Source organism: Ornithodoros turicata, chromosome 5 (genome assembly GCF_037126465.1).
Source record: "Ornithodoros turicata isolate Travis chromosome 5, ASM3712646v1, whole genome shotgun sequence".
In the NCBI taxonomy this organism is placed as follows: domain Eukaryota; kingdom Metazoa; phylum Arthropoda; class Arachnida; order Ixodida; family Argasidae; genus Ornithodoros; species Ornithodoros turicata.
Window position 1 is genome coordinate 43,832,430 of NC_088205.1, and position 22,904 is coordinate 43,855,333.

At 46.8% G+C, this 22,904-nt stretch overlaps 1 protein-coding gene across 5 annotated transcripts in view; it reads right to left on the reverse strand.

The window, feature by feature from the left end:
- Positions 1-22,904, reverse strand: part of LOC135394417 (uncharacterized) — a 208,611-nt gene that overhangs the window by 144,883 nt on the left and 40,824 nt on the right. For all 5 annotated transcript variants that reach the window (XM_064625149.1, XM_064625150.1, XM_064625148.1 and 2 more), the window contains one exon: positions 3,575-3,660. In XM_064625149.1, the coding sequence (XP_064481219.1) occupies positions 3,575-3,660 (86 nt within the window). The remainder of the gene's footprint in view (positions 1-3,574; positions 3,661-22,904) is intronic.

A 22,904-nucleotide genomic window follows, 5' to 3' on the forward strand; every position in this document is an offset into this window, starting at 1 on the left:
GGTATATATATATATATTTCTTAAGTTTAACAAAAAGTACTTTTCTGAACTTTTGTGTATGTATTCCCAAGGTGTTCCTCTACAGTTCTGTGTAAAGCATACCTTTCTAGCTTTTTATTGCCACAACAAATTTACCCCCTGAAGAATGCGCTTTTAAGCAATTTTCTCGAATTTCCCGAATTTTTTCGGCAAGTAAATGTTTAGTGACAGAAACAATATTTTTTATTGGGATGTGCGTCTGGTCAGTTCTTCACGAGCAGGATTTAGTTTGTCCAGAAAGCCTAGTTACTTTTCTAAATAAAAAACTTCAAACTTTGGCACCTTTACCGTTGTTTTCCGACATACCAGACACGCTCCCTTTGGAGACAGACCAACAACACTCAATCACACGTAAGTAGAGAGCGCTTACGACGGGCTTGCCAACTTTGAACGATTACGGTGCACTATGGCAGTCACCGCACGCTACCGAAGTGAGCATGGTTTTTCCTCTAGGCGCTAACTTTGGAGCCCTATAGCGGTGGAACCCTTTAATGGGACTAATATTTCGTGTTGGATATCCCCCTGAAACCGCGAAGCATCGTTCTTTTTTTTTTTTTTTACAAAACTCCGTGATGGTCGAGCAGCATCGCTGGATCAGTTGGCGTGGAATGCACCAGCCTAAAGCGGGACCCGGACACGACGTTTTTCTCGACGGAAAAGCGCCCAGCTCCGCAGTTGTGATGTCAGTTCGACGGACAACCGCTGACTCCACCCGCATACGGCGATTTCTCGACGTTTCCTTGGGGTGCGCCGGCGATGCTCGGCGGCTTGGCCTTCGGAACCCCTTGCTTCGTTTTTAGTCCCGAGAGTTCACTAAAAGACCGTAGGCGAGGGAGAGCTAAGGTTTAAAGTGGAAAATCTAAAACAAAATACTGGATACATATAATTTATACGCTATCTCCCTCGAGAACGAAGGAAACACGACAAGAAGCAGACGACAGAAACTTAGAACTAGCAATGACTACTTCATTAGATATCCAGGGGCCAGGATGAGGAGAGGAGAGGAGAGAATGTACGGGGGTTGACTACAAAAGCTTTTACTTTTGTCACAGCTCAACAAGAATCCGAGAACAGTGATATCTAGTGAACATGAGGCTCTTTCAGGGCACAGGGAGCGTGTAACGCCTGAGGTTCCCGTCCAGATGTGCTGGCCGACTGGGTGACCCCTCCTGCACCCCAAGCTCGGGGAACCCAAGAACGGATGGGAAGCTTCAGTTGCTTGTTGAGTAATTAAACACGTATTCCCCGAGTGACACTCACGTCTGTTGTCTCCTGCGGAAACAACCATCGCAACAATCTGTCTTGCAACTGAAACGACTTGCCTTTTTTTCCTTGCACAGAAGGAATGTTCCTGCATCCTCAATTGGAGTTCATATGCTACCTCCCTTGTCTGTTTCGTTTTGTACACACGAAATGGTAAATGAAACGCCCGGTGCACACAGACGTACGCCATGACAGTTAGCAGCTCGCTGTGCCGGCGGTAGCTTCCGGCAAGTACACCCAATTGGTCAGGAAGGACGCACCACTTCCGGCGTCAACCGTCGAGCCGTCGAGATCTGCTCACCACAAACGTCGGCGAAACAGGTCTGCGCCTACTGTTTTCGGAGCACAGCGGAAAACCGTCGAGCCGTCGACGCTCTTCCGTCGAGAAAACGTCGTATGCGGGTCGCCTTTAATGGTTCCTTCACTTTAACGCATTACAGGGTATCGATCTACTGAGCTGCTGCTGGCTGCAACCAGTGCTGGAACAATCCACAGAAGGATGCTGCAGAAACTACAGAAGGATAACAGGCAGTATTTAGTCTGCTCAAAAAGCACTGTCGGCGTAGCACAACGCGTGGGTGATCAGGAGGTAACAGTACTCCACGTGAATGTAGAACAAATCTCATCGGGACAACAGAATTTTAGACAGAGGCGGGACATGTTCACAGCAGTGCATTGTCGATTGATTGCCATATTCTACTAATACCTGGTATTGATCATGTGCCGTCTTCTCCGTTTGAAAAAAATTCTAGTCATTAAAGGGGCACTGAAATGCAAACATTTCTCCTTGTTTAATGGAAGATGCTGTTACATTGAAACCAACACAAAAGGAAAGTGATTGCATCAATCGTGATTTATGAAACCATTTCCCTCTCCTTCTGATGACAATGCGGAACGGGCTATTATTCGTCTTCTCAAACAACTTGTCCAGTCACCTTTGGATAAGATTTGAAGAGACAAGTGCGAGGCATTGTCGCGCTTCCCAAGAAGGAGAACGAGAGGCGGTTTCTTTCGCTGATGAATCACGAACGACGCAAACGAATAACCCCGTTCTATTTGTGTTAGGATCAAGGTAACAACACCTTCCACTGCGCGAGGGAAAGTTTTGCACTGTAGTGTCCCTTTAAAAGCGAAACTGTCAAATTATTCATGTAGGCATCAATAAAAGTGCGGGATGTCCTGAGACAAACTTGTAGTTGCTTCATCGCCTCCTACAATGTCCACTTTTCGGCAATCGCCATTCCCCAGCTTTAATTTCTGTCCTAAAAAACTAGAGGGAACTTGTTTTCTGATCAAGCAACTAAGATGGATCCAACTGTAAATTGCGCGATACAAGCTGAAATATTAAATATAATCTACGTGCTAAACAATTTCCGGAAATCAGTTGGAAATAACATCAATGTAAAAACGTGAGCGAAAGATGAGATCAACGTGCACACAGTAGTTTTCGAATTCCTTATGCAATTCCAAACTAACTTCAATATCTTCGATCTACGTCGCACGAGCTGGATGCCATTATTATTTTTCTCTAAACTGACTGGAGATGTCAATATTACACAATATTAGACTTCACTGTGTTTCTCGAGAATATAAATAATAAAAACGCTGAAAAATTGACGAATACGCGCGACAAAATGCAATGTGTTTGCAGAGGTATATTAGAAACAATGCTATTGCATGGGGCGTAATATATGATAGTAATTCATGTCCAGGTGCCGCATATATATATACAGGGTGTTCAAAATTAAGCTTTCACTAGCACTTTATAAATAGGCGAACAAAAGAAAACTGGTGCTACTTTTTCTGTTCCTTGAGTAAGAAACAGGTGCTACATAATTAGCAGCACCTGTTTCTTACACAAGTAGCGTAAAGTTATCATCCGGTTTCCTGTCATCGCCGTGTTGGCGTAGCGCTCGTGAAAGCTTAATCTTGAACACCCTGTATATATACCTACATGGGAAATTTATAAAAGAAGTGAGAAGAAAAAAAAACTAGCTTTTGTCGGCGTCTTGCTTTTGTATGTTCCACGTTCTCGATTTAAGGGAGGAATCGCGAATTTATAGCGGCAATATTTTTTCGCTATCAGTGCAGGATGCAACAGGATCACAACTCTGCTGCTGAAAGAAGTTGCGAATACGGTAAGGGCATAACACTGGCGTCGGTACAGCACTGCGTGCAACGAGCCAATAGATGAGATTGCATTGGCACGACAGCACCGAATGGAACAGCAGCACAACATGCATCATATGTTGTAATACAACATGTCACTTACGTCTTCTATGCCAATGACAAGGAAGAGATCAACCAAGATGTTGATGTAGCATGCCACAATACGACCATACGATGTAAAACGGATTTCTGCAACAGTGGATATGAGTTCTTTTTCAGTAACATTGCGCATACAACAATATATGGGGTGGTTTTCTCATACTCTACAGATTTTTTAAATGCGATAGTATTTTTAAATGCGCACTTTTGGGGCATCGGTGTCCGCGTCTCGCTGCTTGGAGAGGTTTCTTTATCGGGGTGCCGGTTCAGTAGGGAGATTTAGAGGATTGGAAGGTCTTTACAATAACGATTCGGAGAACATGATAAGCCAAGCACCCGCGAGGTGACGCGTCGAGAAAGGTAAGCGGAATGCGCTTATTGGGCTGCGATGAGCACTGTGCATTCCGCTGTCCAATAAGCGCGTTCCGCATACTTTTCTCGACGTGTGAAGTGATCTCGACAAACAGCGAATATAGCCTCCATGATTCCTTTGAAGTGGCTGACATCACGATGCTCATCATGGATTTGACAGAGCTCCCTTTATCGTACAGTTTTCGTAGAACACTTTCGATGTTTTAAAACTCCCTTGTGCTTCGTTTTTATTCAGTGTTAGCACCGCGAAGCCACTGTGGCTATGAGTGGCGTACAGACGTGGACAGAGAGAGAGAGGACAGCACGAAGGAATGGGGGACAAGGGGGTTGGTGTGCGTCCTGGGTCGGCTTCATGGGGAACTGAGAAAAAAAAAGGGGGGACTGGTGTACCGAAGAGGGGAGCAAAGAAATAGGGGGTCACGTTTCCAGCGAAGGCTCTTCTGGATGGAATGTGGAGGACACCGGGAAACATGTTGTATACCACCCAGCCCGCTAGGGGGCTAACACGAGATCCGTGTCAGAGGGCGGCATGTTACAACACGTGCCGGCAAACTAGAATCCTAAAATGAGACTTTCATTTAGGCCTCCGGGATGAGTCGAGTTGACGTGGTAGATAAAGCGGCTTTCTTCCCGTTTACGGGAATTAGAATTGTTGAAGCCGGAACGAAGAACGATAACTCGGGCGTTATCAGCACTGTGGGTCGAACTGGAAAAATGCTTGGACATCAGAGTCATTTGGTGGTTGCTAATGTTATCAGACTGTTGTAAAAGTATTAAGCAGCGTTGTTCGCGGAACCTTTCGTGTAGTTTCCTCTCGGTTTCTCCGATGTATAGTTTGTTGTCTCCGATTGTTTCCGCGCTCTCTTGCCCGACCAAACTCCTTTCGGCATATGTGGACTCTATATTACAACCCCTCGTTCATGGGTTACCCTTATACACAAAAGACACCATCAATGTTCTTCAACAGCTATCCCTTGTTAACCACTCTGGCATTTGTATTCTCTTCACTATGGACGTAATTTCTCTTTACACGGTCATACCGCACACAGAAGGCTTGTTGGCTTTGCGCCACTTCTTAGAACCGCCGATTGACTTTACATCCATCAACGCACACCCTACTTCGTCTTGCCGAGTTGGTACTTACCCTTAATACTTTTGAATTCAACGGACACTTTTATAACCAAAAAGGTGGTGTGGCCATGGGTACCAAAATGGGGCCCTCCTTCGCCAACCTATTTATGGACTCTATAGAAGAACGTTTCTTTGCCAAGTACGATAAACCCAAACCGGAATTCTTTAAACGCAATATAGACGACATTTTTGGTTTTACTACCACGCTCTCCTCTTCGGAACTCCAAGAGTTCATCGACGCTTTCAGCAATTTTCACCCGGCAAGTTCACGTCTGCCTCTTCACACGACGCCTTAAACTTTTTAGATCTCACCATATCCGTTAGACCTTCAAAATTGCGCACAAGCATCTTTTACAAAGAAACGGACTCTCACAGCTACTTGTCCTATTCCTCCTGCCACCCCCAGACATGTCAAGGATTCTATTCCCTTCTCACAATTCTTACGGCTGCGCCGCATTTGCAGTGAAGATTCAGATTTTCTAAATCAACTTGGCAAAATGAAAGATTTCTTCACCTCCCGTGGTTACCCATTGTCACTCCTTGAGAGGGCTGCCGCCCGCGTTGCGGCTATCCCCAGGTCGGCTACGCTTATCCGAGCATCCTCCAACAAAAAATCCTCATTGCCTTTAACAGTTGAGTATCACCCAGCCATCTCTAACTTGGTGCGACAAATCAAGTCCGGCTCGGAGGACCTCTTCAATTCTGGAACCTTCTCCACTGGCACGACAATTTCCTACAGACGCCCTCCAAACCTAAGAACCCTTCTTGTCCGCAGCTGCATCCAAAAAGATGAATTAGAAAACGGGACTTTTCCTTGCCAGGGACCACGGTGCTTAACCTGTGCCCATGTCTGACCCACTATCGCTTTCAGGGCTCCAATGGTCGGTATATCCACACGTCTGACCACTACACACGCAAATCAGCGAATATAATATATGCAATATTGTGTTCTATCTGCCCAAATCTTCTATACATCGGAGAAACCGAGAGGAAACTACAAGAAAGGTTCCGCGAACACCGCCGCTTAATACTTTTACAACAGTCTGATAACATTAACAACCCCCAAATGACTCTGATTTCCAAGCATTTTTCCAGTTCGACTCACAGTGCTGATAACCGCACGAGTTATCGTTCTTCGTTCCGGCTTCAACAATTCCCGCAAACGGGAAGAAAACCGCCTTATCTACAACGTCAACTCAACTCATCCCGGAGGCCTAAATGAAAGACTCATTTTAGGATTCTAGTTTGTCGGCACGTGTTGTAACATGCCGCCCTCTGACACGGATCTCGTATTAGCCCCCTAGCGGGCTGGGTGATACATGTATATACAACATGTTTCCCGATGTCCTCCACATTCCGTCCATCTAGTCTGAAGAAGAGCCTTCGCTCGAAACGTCACCCCCATTTCTTTGCTCCCCTCTTCGGTACACCAGTTCCCCCCTGTTTTCTCTCTGTGTACGTGTGCCTGGCAGCCCTTTTGGTTTCATGGGGAACTGCCGACATTCATCTGGAAATCTGCCAGAAAACCCAGGGGAAACCTTAGACAGCACCGCCGGTGGCAGGATTGGAAACCTCCATCTCCTAATCTTTCGCACTACCTTGGCTACCACAAAGGAGCGGACGCTTTCATCCATTGAGTCATGCCGCTGATCGCTCGGTGTCTGTACAACGCGTCTCACGTGATGTCGTCCGCGTCGCCTGGCAACATGGACGCCGCTGAGTTACAGCATAGGCAGTGTGCTGCGGAGCATTCGAGCAAGTATAAGGTTCGCAATTATGCCGCCATTGCTTATGACAGATGCAGACGCGGGGCCGAAAATGAGGAACGCAAGCGGTGTGCGACAACGCGTGCCGCCATTACACTCGGGGCCAGATGTTCAGAATTGCGCACCAAAGAGCACAACGACTTTAACAAGAAGTGAAGGCGTTTGCAGGCGAAACCAGGGGCGGATCCACGGAAGCTTCCCGGGCGTAAGGGCGAACTGCACCCAAGCGGGGCCGGGAGAGGGGGCGGAGTCACGGGAGGGGGCGTGGTCGCTCCAAAATGAGCCAATGAGAGCGTGCCATGGGGAGCGGGCGTTCCGGCGGCGGCTAGAGGAGGAATACGATGTAGTGGGCGAAGTCTCGCGCGGAGCTTTGGACACTTGACTTCCGGAAGTGTGGTGGCACTGGGGGATGATATGCAATGCCAAGAGAAGTTGCGGTGGTGCTGTAGGCGAGCGTGGTGTTGAACTAAGGATCGTGGTATGATTTACCTGTTAAGATCGCGTGCGCCTGCTCGGTGTCGCCATCGGAGAGATCGTTTATCTGGATCGTTTTGACCGTGCACGTAATTTACGGACGTACGGCTTCATGAAGTAAAAACTTCTGTGACTTGTGATGACTTTTCCCCTTTGACCGTGATATCCGTGCCTGTAATTCACGGAGGTACTTTTTCATGAAGTGAAGACTGCTGGTCGTTGTGATTTGTGATTACATTTCTTTTTCTTTGACCGTGATATCCGTGCGTGTATTCTACGGAAGCACACGTTCATGAAATCAAGCGTTTGACGACTTTTTCGCGTTGTTCATAGTTACACAAAGAGATGTGATGTCGTTGCGGGACTTGTGCTATTTGCTCGCGCGAAAGTGTAGCAGAGTGCAGTGCAGTAAGAGTAACTATGCAGGCAAGGACAAAGAAACAGGCTGGAAGTGTATCAAAATCAAACGGTTTATTGGGAGTCAAATACGGAGATTCCGTAAAGTTGGTGTCATCTCTCAAAACATCTTCTTTACTTATAGTCCAGATACAAAGGACCACAATCACATGGCATCCTTTGCTGTTGATATGTCTATAGTGAGACAGCCAAAAACAGATGAGCACTGTTGTACGATGACCGCCTGCTGAGTGCTCCTGGAACACTTTTATTTATAAAACCCTCAATAACTTTTTTTATGTGTGGACCCATATCGACATGCCAGTCTTTCAACCTAGTAGCTGCATATACTTGTTGAGGAAGATACCATAGGTATTATTCCAGGCATCCTCGCACTCACCCTTCAATGAGCTCGATATTCTCATTGTAGCTTTTGTTGTATTAAGTATGCTGTTAAACACCAAAACTACAACAGCATATGCTTCATCCATCAGCTGCGTTCCAACTGGACATAACAAAGTACGATTTCTACGCAACATCTAACTTTCTAACAATTCTAAGCCAAAACAATCAAGTTCTAAGCCAACACAAGCCAATTCCAAAGCCATCTGATTGGCCGCCATTAGCTCCGCCCACTTCACGTTGATTGGTCCACGCCAAGCCCCACTGATCATTGATTGGTCAATCGTAGCTCCGCCCTTGATGCTAAATAGTTGCTTAGCTCCGCCAACTTCACGCTGATTGGCCCATGCTAAGCCTACTGATTGGTTGACTCAGCCCCTTTATGCTAATTACCTGGCTCCTTCACGCTGATTGGTGCACGCCGATCGCTGAGCTCCGCCCCTAATTAACCGGCTCAGCTGATTGGTTCTACTGATCACTCTCGCAGCCCTCTAATTGGCCGTCCCCAATCTAAGTCTATTGATTGGCCCTCGTTCTAAGCCCAATGATTAAGCCTGCTGAACATAGCCTTCGTTAGCGCCCGCCCGCTCGGCAGCGACCCCGCTGTGGCTTTATCTCAGATGTCCAAACTTACCTCGTGGCGTAACTGGCTCCACCCACTTCATGCTGATTGGTCCACGCTAAGCCTGCTGATCAGTCTCCCAGTGCTCTGATTGGTCGTCCCCAGTCTAAGCCTATCCACTGGCACACCAGTCCACTGGCACCAGATGGCGCAACTCTTTATTCGCTCCACCTGTTTGATGCTGATTGGTCTGTTCTAAGCCCACTGACTTCTAAGCCGAACCACGCTAAGCCTACTGATTGGGCCTTCACACCGATTGGTTCATTATAAGCCTACCGATGGCTGGCCCCTGATTGGTCCACGCTTCTTACCTTGTGGCGCAACTCTTTACTGGCTCCACTCACTTGATGCTGATTGGTCCTACTGATCCAGACTTCTAAGCCAAACCACGCTAAGCCTACTGATTGGCCCTTCACACCGAAGCCTACCGATGGCTGGCCCCGATTGGTCCACGCTAAGCCTACTGAACAGTGATTGGCTAGCCTGAATTTGTCGGCACCAGGCAGCCGCTTCAGACAAGACAACCTTTATTTGGTACAACAGCCTCCTGGTCTAGCTGTGGGTTGGTTCAGGTGCATCAGAGAGGTCTCCGTCATCTCTTGCGCTCATTGGTCACGCAGTTCCCTCGGTAGATGCCATCTGGCTCACCTAACTGCAGGTGGTTGTGATCATTTGCCCATCTGGCTACAGGCCTCTCATTGGTCACTTATGTCTAGAGTGCCCTAACAGGCTCGAACTGTAATTGGTCACTTCCACTCACCACTAGACCCGACTGTTATTGGTCACTCCCTCTAATCTCTAGATGAGATAATATAAGTTTAAATGTGGGATATTGGAACTTTTACCATAAGATAGGTTTAGCCGGGGGCTGGTAGGCTCCAACTTCTATCAACCCATGCTTCCATTCGGCTGCTCACTTGTTCACAATGAAACTTTTTCACGTGCTCTGATGGCGCCGAAGAAGGTTCCCTACACATATAATAGATGGCGCCGGTTGTATACCCTCTTTGCAAAGATAGACAGTGACGTGAGTGCGAAAAAAAAAAAATGTCCATTTCATTGGTGACTCATTTCTATCCATCTGGTTCATACTTCTAGAGAGCCAGCGTTAGAAGGCTGAACAGCTTACATGCCGCCACCTCCTGCTGTTGGTTCACAATGAAACTTTCTCACATGCTCTGATGGCGCCAAAGAAGGTTCCCTACACATACAATAGATGGCGCTGGTCGTATACCGTCTTTGCAAAGAACCGGCTGGACAGCCGCGACGCGAGTCTTGATAACGTCCACTCTAACTGCATTGGTCACTCCTTTCTATGCGACTGGTTCATACATCTAGCAAGAGAGACAGCATTAGAAGCCAAATCTGCTGTTGAACATTACGAAGCATGAATAAAACAGCTTACATCAATATGTTCGGTGCTGCCATCTGAAGTCAGCCTCCTTCATGCTATCCATGAATGCTATCCACACTATGCTATGCCATGCTTTTGCTATCCACGATGAACACATCTTAAAACACACTCTACCCATCTCTCCATAGAACACGAGTAAAATGGGCTTAACCATAGGTTACGCATGCGTAGGGGGAAGCAAACCTCTGGGCACAAGCTTTCGTTTTCGTGATAGTGCGCATTTGCACATCAAAATGTAGTTCAGTGTTTATCAAGCAGAATGGAGAGGAAAAAGATAAATAATACTATAGAGTGAAGCTGAAGAACGCATTATGTCGCAGATAGTGTGCTTCAACAACAACAACAAAAAAAGTTTTCAATGTTTAATAAGCAGAGCGCAAAAAAAAAAAAAAACTCATCGTGATGCCAAGCAGTGAAACCCACTAGCTCCGCACGCGTTCGTACTAAAAAGCTGAGCAGGAAGACGCACATGATAGAGAAACATGGATAGTTGATGCTGTGCAGAGAAGATTGTTTTAGAGAAAAACGATTTCAATGTCGATTGAGCAGATCATCAACAAACCCTGTAGAGCTGTACCTGCAAGGAAGCTTAGGATCGTTTTGTTTTAGACAGCGTGCGTTGCACTTCAACACAAGGAACTAATTAAGTGTTTATCAAGCAGAATGGCGAAGCATAGTAATGCTATGCGGTGAAGCTCAAGATTGTTTCTCTCACTGACGCTCCAACGCTTATTAAACAAGGTGATCGAGTAGAGTCATAGTGGTTGGTGCTATGCAGTGAAACTCCGCACGTACTCAATATTAAAAAGAAGACTCATCCCAAGCTGAGTAGCAAGAAACACAATTGCAGATTGCCTTCGGAGCTCTCACGGAGGCATTCTGTGGAAACGTATCCAGCGTATATTTCACGCGACACACCTAGCACGCGTTCCTTCAAAACAGTACGCAAGATCACTATTAGACAGTAAGAAGCACCATTAGAAATATAAGTTAAGGGTGATCACACAGATTCAAAATGAACGAAGCTCATCACACTATAAGCAAGTTCATCTCAGAATAAATGTGTTCACTTTAAGAGTATCACAGTTACAAATATGACAGGTTTTACACGACATAGATTCACCGTGCGTCACGCGACACGAGCACCATACAGCACGTAATATCAGAAAGGCTTGGACAGCTCACGCGATTTTAGCCTGCCCATATCCACGTATATTGGAATTTTTCACCTGAGAGGCATGCACACCGTTATCACATAGCTATGCATACACACACAATACGATTTTGAAACGTAATCTGCGTATGATCGCGACGCGCGCCGATATAGACACATCAAACTATCGCGCACCTTCCAGGTTTACAAATCTACATCACACCCCATGTGTGCACCACAAACGTAGCCAGCGTACATTTCACGCGACACACCTCCGCGTTCGCACGAGCACTACTGAACAGTAAGAAGCGCCATTAGAAATATAAATTTAGGGTGACCAGACAAAAACGCACTCAATCTTAAAAAGCAGACTCAACCCAAGCTGAGTATGAAGAAACACAATTTCAAATTGCTCTCCCAGAACATTCTGTGCAAACATAGCCAGCGTATATTTCACGCAACACATCTCGCACGCAGAGCACTATTGGAAGCACCATTAGAAATATAAGCTCAGGACACAACGTCGCATTATGAACAACTTCATCTCGGGAAAAAAAATGTGCTTACCTTCGCAGACGGGCACATAGATTCACCAGCACCATGGAGGAATATCCGAAATACGAATTTCCAACGGCGCGCGGGCAGCTCACGCGACTTTAGCCTGCCCATGTCCGCGTATATTGAGGTTTTAGACAGTGTGCGTTCAACATAGGAAATTAACTAAATCAATCAGAATGATAGAGCACAGTGATGCATTGTGATAAGACTCTCACTGACGCTCCAACGCTTATTGAACAATGCTACGCAGTGAAGCTTCGCACGTACTCAATGTTAAAAGGAACACTCAACCCAAGATGAGTATGAAGAAACACAATTTCACATTGCTCTCCCAGAACATTATGCGCAAACATAGCCAGCGCACGCAACCCACCTCGCACGTGTTCCTTCGGAACAGAGCACAACTGGAAGCACCATTAGAAACATAAATTTAGGATAATCACACGGCGTCGCATTATGAACATGTTCATCTCATTAAAAAAAGGCTCACCTTAAAAGCATCACAGACGGGCACATGGATTCATAAACTCGCGGTACAGCAGGACACGAATTTCGGCCGCGTGGACAGCTCACGCGACTTTAGTCTGCCCATGTCGGCGTATATTGCAGTTTTAGACAGATGGCGTTCAACTTAAGCAATTAATTAAATCAAGCGGAATGACAAAGCATAGTGATGCTATGTGGTGAGGCTCCAACGCTTATTGAACCGAAATTGGTTGGTGCTATGCATGCACGTACTCAACCCAAGCTGAGTTTGAAGAAACACAATTCCAGATTGCCTTCACAGAACATCCCGAGCAGTCGCGCCTCCGCGTTCCTTCTCTACAGGAATCACCAATATTAGAAATATTAGGATGGTCTTAAACTAGAATTGATGTATGAACAAGTTCATCTCATCAAGAAAATGGGCTCACCTCATCACATCGGTATGACGCACGTAGATTCTTGCCGGGCGACGCGGCACAGCAGGGCACTGACTTCGGGCGCGTGGACAGTTCGCACGATTTTAGCCTGCCCGCCCACACAGGCTCAACATGCGCTGACACACCAAAATGTCGCGCACCTTCCAGGTTCACACCCGCATGTCGACCACTTACCGTGCCAGCCGCACATAAAACTAGATAGCCGGAACACAGGCGCATAATATAACCATCTCGGTTGAGACCATCTGTTTTATATCAATGCTCGCTCGTTTCCGCAAGGTTGGAAGTCCGAGAAATTGGGTCACCTTGAAGATGAGCCGGTGTTCGAGCCACCTGTTTAATATCAAAACGCACTTCCACCCGTCATGGCCACACTGAGTACTCTGCGGCGGACCCTAGCGGAAAAAAAATGTTGCGTCAAGGTGATGTAAATAGACTTTCTCCGAGAAACTGGGTCACCTCGTAAATCATGTTTTCCGAGGCCGCGCGTATTAAAATCGAAAGTAAGCAGTGATCACGCAACGCTATGCGAAGAAAAAAAATATCCCTATGAGCCCGCGTCACCACCTGCTCATTGCCGAAAGAAGCTTTCTCTAACCAAAAGGGTTCGCTTATGCAGTTTCAAAGAAGTTACAAATGTCCTTCGCGCGCGCGCATCGGGCCGTTCCTGCGTGATTGTGTAAACAAAATCGCACCACCCTCCAAGGGCGCATTTGAGTTCCGTCTGTGGGTCGACTCTGGGTCAAGCGCACGACGAGGAAGAACTATTGTCTTCAAGATGAGGAAAGTTCTCATTTTCAGTTCATTTGGTGTGCGTAGAAACTGAGAAGTCATGTCATCTGTTTTCGAAAAGCCGGATAAACCCGGTGATGGGGACATTGTTCCGGAGAACGAAAAGCTGGTCGTGTTGGTCGACACGGGGAGACCGTCTACGCGGAACTCCTGATGGAAAACGATAAACGGTGCCCAGTCGTTTTAAGCGATGCACAGATGAAGAGTTGCAAGAAATGCGTGAATTACCGGATCTGAAACTGGAGAAGGGACTTATGGATGGATCGCCCGAAATCCACGCGAAGTGACGCATCCCACAGCGAAAATGCGCGCGTGTCATATGTAATCATCAGTAAAATAAACGTATTTCCTGTTTTAAGAGAAAAAAATGCCGGACGGTGTGATGGATAAGGAAGCTGTATAGATAAGACTCTAGCATGTGTTTATTTGTTAAGAATACTTCTGACATTAAAAATGTCATAGAAGGAGTGGCATACAAGGTAACAAGTAATACACTGAACAACTGAACAGTGAGATTACATAGTTCTAGCTGAATATGAATAGGAAGGTTATAAAAAGATATTGCTTTTTCATCGACTAAGCGAGTGTAGTTTGTGGAGAGGATACCACGCTTTCGTAAAGGAATTTTATATCACATCTCAAACGTTCTGCGCGATCAAATAAGTCAGAGCATTATGGAAAGAAGAACACCGCTCCACACATCACGACGCGTGAAATACCATAGCTTGTTTCGGCTTGCTCAAACAAGTTCTGGCATTTGTGCGTTGTGGCGAGGCGTACGCTTATGGGGGCAATATGCTTACCGCACGTAGTTCGCGTTCGCGAGGGGGATTTGTTTTATATAATAAAAGCAGTGGAGTGTAGCTGTAGCTTCCACAGTTTCACCACGAAAACCACCGCCCCCCTTGACCACATGATCATCCGTAACGAATCACGACAAAATAGCCGGAAAACGGCGCCAAAGAGCGCGCGCTGGCTGATCGAACTGCGCATGTGCGCTGCGTGCTCCTCTCCACACCCTCTCACTCACCTTCCCTCCCCCCTCCCCTGTTCCGAGCGCTTCGCCAGGTCATCTGCTAATATTATCGGGAAGCAGAAAATGAAAATCCAGAAGACGAAGGAATTCACATATACATATTTATTGACACGGTAAACATATACACAAGAAGCAACATTTGAATGCAAGTAAATCTACACGATTATTACAGAATACTGCAGAATAAACTGATAATAAATAGCGCCGAGCAACAGAAAGCGTGACTATCATAATATACAATCCTTAAGGGAACCTATTCGGTTTGGAGAAAGTAGATATTATTATACATATCTATAGCACGTGATGAGTCGCAGAAGCCATCCTCTTCATCCCAGCACAACTGTCGAATTTTCTGGTGACAGGGGCCACATGCTCGCGGATCGCAGGGCCACGAACAGCTGTCGGTGTCTGAATGAAAAAACAAAAACAAGGGAACCTGTTAATGATATGGTAAACCGGAGCACAGGCAACGTTAATTGGCTGAATACGCTCTATAAGACATGCCAGCGTTACGCGTCTAATGTCGACTAATGCCAAAATTGGAGGAGCCCTGCGTACGCGATGCACGCTGTTTTCCTTTTCATGCACACCAGTGTATTAAGCATCAGACACATTCAAACAGCGGAACAAAACGCAAGAAGCAACGCCACGCAGAATCATCAACCAGATCATGACTGTTAACCGGCAGAAAGTGATGTAATACGGGGCAAGGTGCACACAGTTATGCGACAGTATTAAACGTCTGATCACTGACATGCATCATACGTTTGTCTGCTTACCTTTCATTCAGGCGTTCATCCATGGCTCGAAGATCTTCGAAATCCACGAAACGAAATCACCGCCTGCTCACATAGGCAGACGCGAGCTACGCAACGGTCAGACGGGTCGGCGCCTCGGAGAAACGAACGCGGGCGAATCCACCGGTTAAATGAGCCTCAGCCAATCATGATCGAGAAGAGTCACGTGGGAGACCGGAGCCAATGGAAAGTAAATAGCCGGAATTTGGCGGGAAATGCCAGTGGCGACACTATTTGCGCGGCGGCGAAACCGGCTTACTGTGCCTCCTCTGATAAAAGTAGTGGTTGCTCCATTCCCTCATTTATTTCGTGCGAACTTTTGTGTCACAAACATACGCTTCCCATCTCGCTGCTAAAATCAATAAAGATGATGAAAACATTTTTGTTTGTGGCAAACACGGTGTCTTTTATTCACAACACTTTAGCGAGGACGTCTTCTAATGTGGAGACAACACGTTCCTTTCCCTCGACGACGGTAATGTCCAAGCTCGTGTGGTTCTTTTTCCAGTAGTCACGCACCACGGGGACGGTAAACCCGGCATTTATGATTGTCTCGTTGATGGGTTCTCCGTTTCTATATCGCTCCAACAATTCCAACTTGTATCTCACGATCATCCATAGATTTTTGATGCAACTAAACGTTTATTTGCCGAAAGTGCTGTACCATTTCACTCAATCCTTGGAAAGAAAAACCGACCGCTCGCTTCATAAATCACGCAAAAACAACACTGACTCCACCGACAGACCAGCATGCATAGCAGAAGGAGAGCTTGAAAGATATCTACAGGTACAATGTCTTCGTATTCCGACCTCTTTAGGACTTCATTGAGATTACGTGATATTTGTGCGTAAACAATGAAGAAGAGGATGTCGAAACAAATGTCGGAGGATCTCTTATCATCCTTTAATCTCTTCAGTGTTTCTTACAAATCTGCACCATTATACGCGTCATTTACCGCGACGTGTCCCACGCCTCGCCACAACGCACAAATGCCAGAACTTGTTTGAGCAAGCCGAAACCAGGCTCCCACAGCTCCCCATAGAGCCCATAGTTTGAGATAATTCAGGCAACACTGGACATGCAACCAATGAAAATGAACTATGATGCCTACCTTTCGGCCAATCAGGAGTCTCTCAGTTTGGCTCGCCTTTCGGCCCGGTACTGGCCAGTACTGGCTACCATCGGCTTTTACTTTTACTGGTTTTCATGCCCGACGCTTGTTATTCCGCAGAACAACTAAACAAATTTTTAACAAAATACACATTTATTTGAAACATCGTACTGATTCAATAGTCTGATACAAATATTCACCGTGCCTACAGAGTCCAAATCGTTGCGTTCGTTGACCAAGTTCGAACTCGAAAAACAGACACACACTCAACTCCCAGAAGTGAGCGACGCTCACACGAGTGCATGCGATTTCACGGTGAGCATCTCCTTTCGTTGGTTGCAGTGCGAAGGTTTCAACGAAACGGGCAATGCTTGTCGCACGGACACCGAATCCTGTCTCCGTTGTGACTGCATTTGAAAATGCGACGGCGCTCACAAGTGTTCCTCAGGCGTCAGCTCGCCACTGCATTCCAGTTCTAAACTCGAGAGACTGTTCGTACGTAGGATACTTGTGTCGGGGAAACATCACAACATGCGCTGAGTCACTTTGACACACGAACAAATCTGGGACTTCTCTTTGAACAATGCCATCATACCGTGGTGTCAACTGACATCGTCGAAACGCGAGACGCCGCTGCCACTTCTCTCCCTTCTCTTCTCGTAACTGCCCGCCAGACAGCCAGCCCGCGAAAGAATGCTCTTTTGAAACTTTGCCAACCAATAGCGGAGCGCGCAATGTCCTTCGGCCAATAGGTATCAACTATGATGCCTGACGGAGTAATACCACGTGTTTATGACGTGCAAACATTTTTTTAGAGCCGCGAAGAGGGGGAGCTGTGGGGGCCTGGCCGAAACAAGCTATGGTATATCACGCGCCGTGATGTGTGAAGCGGTGTTCTTCTTCCCATAATGCTCAGACTTCTTTGATCGCGCAGAACGTTTGGGATATGATAAAAAAATGCTTTACGAAAGCGTGGTGTCCTCTCCACAAACTATACTCGCTTAGTCGATGAAAAAGCAATATCTTTTTATAACCTTCCTATTCATATTCAGCTAGAACTATGTAATCTCACTGTTCAGTTGTTCAGTGTATTACTTGTTACCTTGTATGCCACTCCTTCTATGACATTTCTAATGTCAGAAGTATTCTTAAAGGGACGGTATCGTACAGCCGGGGCGATTCCGAAACTTAGCCAAAACTAGTTTCACGAGTACTGTACACATACAACCATCAAAGTTTTATTCGGAATAACCAAGTCGTTTGCGAGGAATTTGTCGAAACGTGCCGTAAGAGCAAACGACGAAAGCTGCGCTTCTCTCATGCATACGTCACGTATGACGTCGGCCTGCGTGTGCGTCGTGGTTGTCATGGTAATTGTAACTTGCAGAAGCATCTTGGGTTGAGTAATCCCCTTTGCTCTCGAAATGGGGACACTCAGGCATGTAGTCCGAGCATTGACTGTGGGGTCTCCCATAATGTGGCGCACAATCGGATACGTGGAAGCTAAGTCACGTGTTTTCTTTCCGCGAGTATTTAATGCGGTTTTTAAATAAACACGTACTCCTTCACCGTGTACGTCGTCAGCGACACTTCATTTCGAAGCATGATCAGTGTACAACGGGGAGTGTAATGGAAGCGCGCGTAATATATTTTTGGTCGGAGCTGTAATGCGACCGCACGCGCCGATGGCCAGCGACTTCAGATTTGTGATTGTGGATGGGGTTGTTCTGCGACTTTTGACTTGTCTCTGAGGATTAACATAGTTGTTCTGAACCACCATGCTTGCCACTACTTCGAATGTGCGTTTTTCACCTGAGAACTGAAAGAAAATGTACGAGAGTTGCCGCGGTGCCCAGTAACTTCTGAAAGTCGTCTGCTCACGCAGATGCACAGGTATCCTACCACGGACTTACCCGCAGGGCGATGTGGCCATTCTTATTGATGCCAACACAGATCGCGTCATGCTCTGCCATCTTTATCAATTTAATTCGGTTATTTAATAACTGTGGCGTGCTTTGTCGGGTAAATTAGCAGTATTCAATTTTCAACAAAGGGCAATCGAATGGTACACTTTATGAAAGGGGCAGGGGGTACCAGACCGTCCCTTTAACAAATAAACACATGCTAGAGTCTTATCTATACAGCTTCCTTATCCATCACATCGCACGGCATTTTTTTCTCTTAAAACAGGAAATACATTTATTTTACTGATGATTACATATGAGACGTGCGCACTTTCGCTGTGGGATGCGTGACTTCGCGTGGATTTCGGGCGATCCATTCACGAGTCCCTTCTCCAGTTTCAGATCGGTAATTCACGCATTTCTTGCAACTCTTCATCTGTGAATCGCTTAAAACGACTGGGCACCGTTTATCGTTTTCCATCAGGAGTTCCGCGTACACGGTCTCCTCGTGTCGACCAACACGTCCAGCTTTTCGTTCTCCGGAAAAACGCCCCCATCATGCCCCATGACATGACTTCTCAGTTTCTACGCACACCGAATGAACTGAAAATGAGAACTTTCCTCATCTTGAAGACAATAGTTCTTCCTCGTCGTGCGCTTGACCCAGAGTCGACCGACAGACGGAACTCAAATGCGCCCTTGGAGGGTGGTGCGATTTTGTTTACACAATCACGCAGGAACGGCCCGATGCGCGCGCGCGAAGGACATTTGTAACTTCTTGGAAACTGCATAAGCGAACCCTTTTGGTTAGAGAAAGCTTCTTTCGGCAATGAGCAGGTGGTGACGCGGGCTCATAGGGATATTTTTTTTTCTTCACATAGCGTTGCGTGATCACTGCTTACTTTCGATTTTAATACGCGCGGCCTCGGAAAACATGATTTACGAGGTGACCCAGTTTCTCGGAGAAAGTCTATTTACATCACCTTGACGCAACATTTTTTTTTCCGCTAGGGTCCGCCGCAGAGTACCGTAATTTCACGCGTATAGGCCGCACCGCAGATAAGCCGCAGGACGCGTTTTTTGGGACGTTTTGAAAATTTTCTGGCAGATAAGCCGCACCCGCATATAAGCCGCGGGCAATACGAGACGACTGATTTGTGCGACAAAGGAGACCATAGAGAAGGCCATAAACCCTGTGGTCCATACTCCGGGATCGGCACAGTGTACAACAGAGGAGGTCAGTTCTGGAGTTCTACCAAGATCGGATTGTGCCCTTGTCGGGTGTTTTTCGTCGACTGATGGGTCAGTGATCTTCCAGAAGACGTGAATCACTGTCACCACTTTCCTTAAATCTGCTTGGGGGAATGCACCAGGAAGATCAATCTACTCGAATGTGGACCCGTCCCTGTTACGCACTGTTCGTGCATCGGCAGGGCAGTGTTGTTCCAGAGACACTGTCGGCCCTTTCGTTAAAATCGGCGTATGGGGAAAATACCAGGAAAAAATAGTCATCAGATAAGCCGCACCGGTGGATAAGCCGCAGGACGCCCGTGAGAAAAAAAAATCGCGCATAAGCCGCGGCTAATACGCGTGAAAATACGGTACTCAGTTTGGCCATGACGGGTGGAAGTGCGTTTTGATATTAAACAGGTGGCTCGAACAACGGCGCATCTTCAAGGTGACCCAATTTCTCGGACTTGCAACCTTGCCGAAACGAGCGAGCATTGATATAAAACAGATGGGCTCAACCGAGATGGTTATATTATGCGCCTGTGTTCCGGCTATCTAGTTTTCTGTGCGGCTGGCACGGTAAGTGGTCGACATGCGGGTGTGAACCTGGAAGGTGCGCGACATTTTGGTGTGTCAGCGCATGTTGAGCCTGTGTGGGCGGGCAGGCTAAAATCGTGTGAACTGTCCACGCGCCCGAAGTCAGTGCCCTGCTGTGCCGCGTCGCCCGACAAGAATCTACGTGCGTCATACCGATGTGATGAGGTGAGCCCATTTTCTTGATGAGATGAACTTGTTCATACATCAATTCTAGTTCAAGACCATCCTAATATTTCTAATATTGGTGCTTCCTGTAGAGAAGGAACGCGGAGGCACGACTGCGCGGGATGTTCTGTGAAGGCAATCTGGAATTGTGTTTCTTCAAACTCAGCTTGGGTTGAGTACCTGCGTGCATAGCACCAACCAATTCCGGTTCAATAAGCGTTGGAGCCTCACCAGATAGCATCACTATGCTTTGTCATTCCGCTTGATTTAATTAATTGCTTAAGTTGAACGCCATCTGTCTAAAACTGCAATATACGCCGACATGGGCAGACTAAAGTCGCGTGAGCTGTCCACGCGGCCGAAATTCATGTCCTGCTGTACCGCGAGTTTATGAATCCATGTGCCCGTCTGTGATGCTTTTAAGGTGATCCTTTTTTTAATGAGATGAACATGTTCATAATGCGACGCCGTGTGATTATCCTAAATTTATGTTTCTAATGGTGCTTCCAGTTGTGCTCTGTTCCGAAGGAACACGTGCGAGGTGGGTTGCGTGCGCTGGCTATGTTTGCACATAATGTTCTGGGAGAGCAATGTGAAATTGTGTTTCTTCATACTCATCTTGGGTTGAGTGTTCCTTTTAACATTGAGTACGTGCGAAGCTTCACTGCGTAGCATTGTTCAATAAGCGTTGGAGCGTCAGTGAGAGTCTTATCACAATGCATCACTGTGCTCTATCATTCTGATTGATTTAGTTAATTTCCTATGTTGAACGCACACTGTCTAAAACCTCAATATACGCGGACATGGGCAGGCTAAAGTCGCGTGAGCTGCCCGCGCGTTCGTATTTCAGATATTCCTGCATGGTGCTGGTAAATCTTTGTGCCCGTCTGCGAAGGTGAGCACATTTTTTTCCCGCGATGAAGTTGTTCATAATGCGACGTTGTGTCCTGAGCTTATATTTCTAATGGTGCTTCCAATAGTGCTCTGCGTGCGAGGTGTGTTGCGTGAAATATACGCTGGCTATGTTTGCACAGAATGTTCTGGGAGAGCAATTTGAAATTGTGTTTCTTCATACTCAGCTTGGGTTGAGTCTGCTTTTTAAGATTGAGTGCGTTTTTGTCTGGTCACCCTAAATTTATATTTCTAATGGCGCTTCTTACTGTTCAGTAGTGCTCGTGCGAACGCGGAGGTGTGTCGCGTGAAATGTACGCTGGCTACGTTTGTGGTGCACACATGGGGTGTGATGTAGATATGTAAACCTGGAAGGTGCGCGATAGTTTGATGTGTCTATATCTGCGCATGTTGAGCCCGCGCGTCGCGATCATACGCAGATTACGTATTCAAAATCGTATTGTGTGTGTATGCATAGCTATGTGATAACGGTGTATGCATGCCTCTCAGGTGAAAAATTCCAATATACGCGGATATGGGCAGGCTAAAATCGCTTGAGCTGTCCAAGCCTTTCTGATATTTCGTGCTGTATGGTGCTCGTGTCGCGTGACGCACCGTGAATCTATGTCGTGTAAAACCTGTTGTTGATACCAAGTCGAGAAGAGACGTGACTAGTTACGATTATGTTTATTTCCAGAATGAATAACGCTCGCGACGGATGATAGTCAGGATGTGATCTGCGAGACATGCGCTCAGTTGTGCTGTACTCATGATGATCATGATATGTCCGTTGCATTAGCAACAGACTGCGGACCGGCAACGTCATGCTGTTGTGTCTCAAGTGGGTACAGCGACCTGCTAGCGCGTCTAGTCACATGCCCAGTTGACGTTCGCACTGTATATGACCGTACCGTCCCATCTTGTCCCTTGTGTCCGGATTGAATGCGGACCAGAGGCCAGAACATCCTTGGCTTTCTTTCTTCTGAAATCACGACGTCGCCTGGCGACATAGTTTTCCCCCTGTTTTGTTTGCACTGGTTGGCTGAGCGGAGCTCCATGAGGTAATGCCTCTGCCACCTTCGCCATGCTGCTTGGAGCAATGTTGCACGTTTCTGCCATGTGCGATGGATGGGTTCCGTCTCCTCTGTTGTCATCTCTGGGCGCACTATGGTAAGGCGTCTCCCTGTGATGAACCCCCCGCATGTGTTAGCGGAAGAATCTCATGTGGGTCATCATACACGTAAGAAAGTGGTCGAGAATTAATGACGGCTTCCACCTCTGCTACGATTGACACCAGTTCTTCATACGTCAATGATTTTCTGCCGATGGTTTTCCTCAATGCCTGTTTCACAGACCTTATCAATCTTTCATAGTATCCACCCCACCACGGTGCATTTGTAGGAATGAACTTCCAGCTCACGCTGTTGGTCCCAAGCCAGTCCAGCACTTCATCGTCTCGTATACGTCGCCATAATGCAGCAAGTTTCTTGTTGCATCTTTTGAAGGTGGGTGCGTTGTCGCTGTATATCACTCTAGGCATCCCTCGCCGTGCGAAGAATCTTCGTAGTACGTGAACGAAGCTTGCTACCGACATGTCGC